General features: G+C 42.3%; 1 protein-coding gene across 1 annotated transcript; it reads right to left on the reverse strand.

Moving 5' to 3' along the window:
- Positions 1–227: 227 nt before the first annotated feature.
- Positions 228–1622, reverse strand: LOC136157951 (beta-defensin 119-like). Its single transcript, XM_065919739.1, has 2 exons — positions 1565–1622; positions 228–412 (listed from the first exon to the last, which is right to left on the reverse strand). Exons 1-2 carry the CDS (start codon positions 1620–1622, stop codon positions 228–230), a joined length of 243 nt encoding a protein of 80 aa, XP_065775811.1.
- Between the last annotated feature and the right edge of the window lie 3271 nt (positions 1623–4893).

Raw genomic sequence — 4893 nt, forward strand, 5'->3', positions numbered from 1 at the left:
AAGCCCTCTGCTTGGCTCTTAACACAAGAGACATCTCTCTGCTAACTCTTAACACTCTTACTGCCATTTCCCCACCCTCAATCCATTTGGAGTATCATTCCTCATGATTGACAGACACAAGAAACAGATTTGCAAGTTTTAATGGAATGTAAGAACTAAAGAACAGGAAACAAAGTCATTTCTATCCATGATTTCCATATATCTTCCCTGTATTGACAAGTTTGGCCTTAACTCTCTGTTTCTTGTTTCACTTGAGGAGTGGTCCAAGGGAGCATTCGATCAATTGTCATTGGTACAATTGTCAAATAACGACTAAGAATACAGCACCGTTTACGATTTGAGCAGCGCGTGACACTGTCTTCATCATTTTTGCACACCAACCGGCATTTTCCCTTCATCCAACATTCTTCCTCTGGACATAGGAACAACCATTAAGTAGATGTTAGTATTCCTCAGCTGGATAGACAAGGGGAAGCAGAGGAGGTACAGGAGTTCAGGGGAGGAGTGGAGGGAGAGAGTTAATGCTAGAGTCAGTCCCAGGAAAGGAGAGAAGAGATCTCACAAGGGGAGAGAATTGAAACAATTTTTCCAAGGTTGGGAACTCAAGGGTTTTAAGAAAGCCTTTTTCATAATCTCACATTTCTGTCTTCCTGTCCCCCCACCTCCTATTCCTAACTTTAAGATCAAATGATGTCAATGAAGTTCCCACCTAACAGAGCTTGGGAATGATGGGAAAAGGACAATTAACATCTGTCTTATTAGGGAATGGAGGAGATTCCCTCACATTTCCACAGACTCAGCTCTTTTATCACTTGTCTAGCTTGAACCCAACAAATCCCAACTCCAACCCAACTCAACCTCCAATCCTCCTTGATCCCATATTCACCCAATTCAAACTCAAATACCCAGACCAATTTTAATTAGAACTCCCAGCCTTACCCAACTCAATGCCCCTGGAGCCCTAACTCCCAGTCAAACCCAAGTCTAATTAAGTCACCAACTTCAATCCGAAGCAGCATTCCATCACCTAGCTGAACCTCAGACACCTGGGCACCATCCAGCACAAACTCTCAGCCTCAGTCCAAGCCCAATCTAATTCCCAACACCACATCCACTCAACCCAAAATTCCATGCCCCCTCCAGCCTACTCCAAACCATCAAGGAAGCCCAACTCCTCGCCTCCGGCTCTTCCTCATTTTCCCGCTATCACTCCAATCCAAAGTCTTGCCACCCCTTCACAACTCACCCCCAACCTTCAATGTAATCCCCCAAACCCCCAAGAAGTCCTCTACCCACACCAGACCCTTTCCCCTAGGCCCTCCTCCATGATGCCAGCAGAATAGCAGCCTTCCCTTCAGTGTTAGGTACTCCAAATGTCTCCATCCCCCTACCTTGGCAAAAAAAAAGAATCAGGGAGAAATGTGAACATGAGATGATTATAAGAAAACCTCCCAAAACCACATGAATTGAGAAAGGGCTTCAGATACTGCCCACAGTGAAGGGGAAGTGGAGGGAAAGACATTTATGACCAAGATCCCAGACATTTGAGAGACACCCAAATTACCTGATACCACTGATTCCATGGCCAGAAGGATGGCAAGAAACAGGAAAATAAACTTCATGACTGGGAGGTCACAGGAGAAGGACGTGGTTGTGCTGCAGGCTATGGAGAATAGAGCTGTCCTCTGCAGGGATGAGTCTTGTTTTTATTGGCAGGACTGTGGGCAGTAAATTACAGCAGAAGAGGATTTATATCAGATCAAACAAGCCGAAGGACAACGTGTAGCAGATTCTGCAGCAAAGCACGAGATGAGAGGGTGGGAAACTGGCCAGCATCCTTGCCAAAAGAGCTTTTCTTTCCTAGTAAGGAGACAGGCAAATTAAAGCCATTTGGCCTTTTGAGATCCACAAAGGGATTAATCAATTAATACATATCAAGACACATTTAATTTTTTTTCTTTTTTAATTAAATTTATTTGCTTTTAATTGAAGGATAATTTCTTTATAGTATCATGTTGGTTTCTGCCAAATATCAACATGAATCAGCCATAGGTATACATGTGTCCCCTCCCTCTTGAGCATCCCTCCCACCTCCCTCCGCATCCCACCCTTCTAGGTTGTTATAGAGCCCCCATTTGAGTTCCCTGAGTCATAGAACAAATTCCTATTGGCTATCTATTTTACAGATGGTAATGTATGTTTCCATGTTACTCTCTTCATGCATCCCACACTCTCCTTACTCCCCACTCCCTGCCCTGTGTCCATAAGACAAAATACTTAATCTTTTAAAAATTCTTATTCTTAACTTTCTAACAGAAAAATACACATGTGTATGTCTTTCTGAACCTTGAACTTAACAATCTCATTCTCAGCTCAGACCCTTAGCATTTGTAACTTGCTCTTCCTAAAAAGTTCTTCCTTCAGTCTGGCTCCTGTTCACCATTCAGTCTCGTCTTAAATGTCACTTCTTAGAGAAGTTTTTCCTGGTCACCTTAGATTAAGGGTACTCCCACACACAGTCACTCTGTATCATAATAACTTGTTTTGTGACCTTCATATAGTTACTTGTTCCTTTTCCATTTATTCTACATGTTTAATCTTTGCCTCTCCCATTAGAATGCCAGAAATTTGCTTTGTGACTGCAGTGCCCATAATAATATCACCTGGTGTATTAATCAGGATATTAATTCAACTGTTTTAACAGATGATCTCCCCAAACAGTAATTCGAAGAGACAGACATTGATTTCTGTCTTATGTAAAATAAATTTCTTTCTTACGTAAAAAGCTTCATCATTAAAAGCAAGGGCTTCCTTGGCAGCTCAATTGGTAAAGAGCCAGGTTGCAATGCAGGAGACCTGGGTTCAATCCCTGGGTCAGGAAAATCCCCTGGAGAAGGAAATGGCAACCCACTCTAGTATTCTTGCCTGGGAAATCCCATGGACAAAGGAGTCTGGTGGGCTACAGTCCAAGGGGTCGCAAAGAGTTGGACACGATTTAGTGACTAAACCATAAACCATACCATTAAAAGCAGGGCGCAAGATTCCTTCTGATTTGATTCTGTGCCATTCTTATCAGGCAGCTTCATCTGATGCTCTGGTTCCCTCCACGAGTCCCCAGTGGGCCATCAGGAAGAAGAGAAAGAAGGAAATGAAGTGCACCATTTTTCTTTTAAGGACCCCATCCAGAATCTGCACACATCACTTCCATTCCAGTCCATTGGCCAGAGCTCATTCAAACAGACATACCTAGCTGGAAGGTAGGCTGGAAATAATTTCTTTATTCTGGGCAACCGTGGCTAGCTGAAGTTTAGGGGTTGTCTTACTAAGAAGAAGGGGAAGACAGATACTAGGGAAGAGCTAGCAATTTCTGACACACTTGGCACATGGCACGTGCTTCAAAAATGTTTGTAGACTGAATAAAAATCATACACATTGAATATGGTTATAAGAAATAACCTAAAGGGGAGGCAATTCAAGTCATTCTAGAGTGTAGAGGAAGTATGTGGACTGTGCCCCTTCAGCCAAGCTTAAGAAGAAGCTAAATAAGGGCTGGACCCTTTAAGAGACTGTACCTTACTATATATAAACTAGATAAGTAATAAAAAACCTACTGCATAGCACAGGCAACTCTACTAAATATTCTGTAATGGCCTATATGTGGATAGAATCTAAAAAAGAGTGGATACACATATATGTATAACTGATTCACATAAAAGGTGTGAGAGAAGAAAAACACCACTGAAAGTTGGAACCCTCAGAGAAGACACTCTCTCCCAAGCTTGGGAGTGGCCACAATAACCTCTGCTAGGATGGGCTTCCCTAGTAGCTCAGACAGTAAAGAATCCACCCGCAACGTGGGAGACCTGGGTTCAATCCCTGGGTTGGGAAGATCCCCTGGAGAAGGGAATGGCTACCCACTCCAGTATTCTGGCCTGGAGAATTCCATGGACTGTATAGTCCATGGGGTCACAAAGAGTCGGGTACAACTGAGCAACTTTCACTTTCACTCTGCTAAGTTGGTGACAAGTATTTCACAAGTATAGTCTCACTTCATCCTCACAAAACCAAAAGAGTTCCTGCCTCATTGTTCTAGTTGAACACTAAAGTACAGAAGCACAAGCAATTTGCCCAACTCTGACCAAATGGGGAATTCAGGATTTGAACTCAGGTCTGACTGGCTCCCAGTTATGGTACTTCTATCCACAACCTGGTCTCCCATTGTTTCTTCAGACTTGGAATAGCAAGGGTCTCTTCTAAGTGAGGAAGCCAGTCAAAAGGAAACCTCTAGTGATTCTTACCTAGAAAAATTTGAAGAGCCTCTGCAGAAAGTAGGCAGAGGTAAGATCAGAGAAATGAGGGTCACTTGTTTGTGACCCTCCTTATTTTATAACAGGTTTATTGAAGTATAATTTACATGCCATAAAATCCACTCATTAAGTGTACAAAGCAATGAAATATACAGAGTTGTACCATTGTCATTATAGTCAAATCTTGAATATTTCCATCATCCCAAAGATATCCGTCACACCCATTTGTAGTTACTACCCTTTCCCACCCCCAGCCATGATGGAACCACTGTTTATAATACCATCAACTATGTATTAAATATCATCTGGGGTTAATTCTCACAAGGAGAAGATATGTGTGACTATGGAGGAAGCCATGGCTCAGGATATAAAATGAATAAACCAGGGTCACTAAGGTGGTCAGGATTCAAACTCAGAACTTTCTCTAAAAGGGTCCAGATCAAGGGGGAGATCCTGAAGAAATGTACTTGTAAAGAGTGGGAAATGTATCATTTTTTAAGCTGAGGTGAAATACACTGTATAACAAGAGATATTGAAAATACAAAAGAAGACAGGTTTTCTGGTGGAGAAAAATTCAAGACAAGTC

Source organism: Muntiacus reevesi, chromosome 2 (assembly GCF_963930625.1).
Source record: "Muntiacus reevesi chromosome 2, mMunRee1.1, whole genome shotgun sequence".
NCBI classification, from domain to species: domain Eukaryota; kingdom Metazoa; phylum Chordata; class Mammalia; order Artiodactyla; family Cervidae; genus Muntiacus; species Muntiacus reevesi.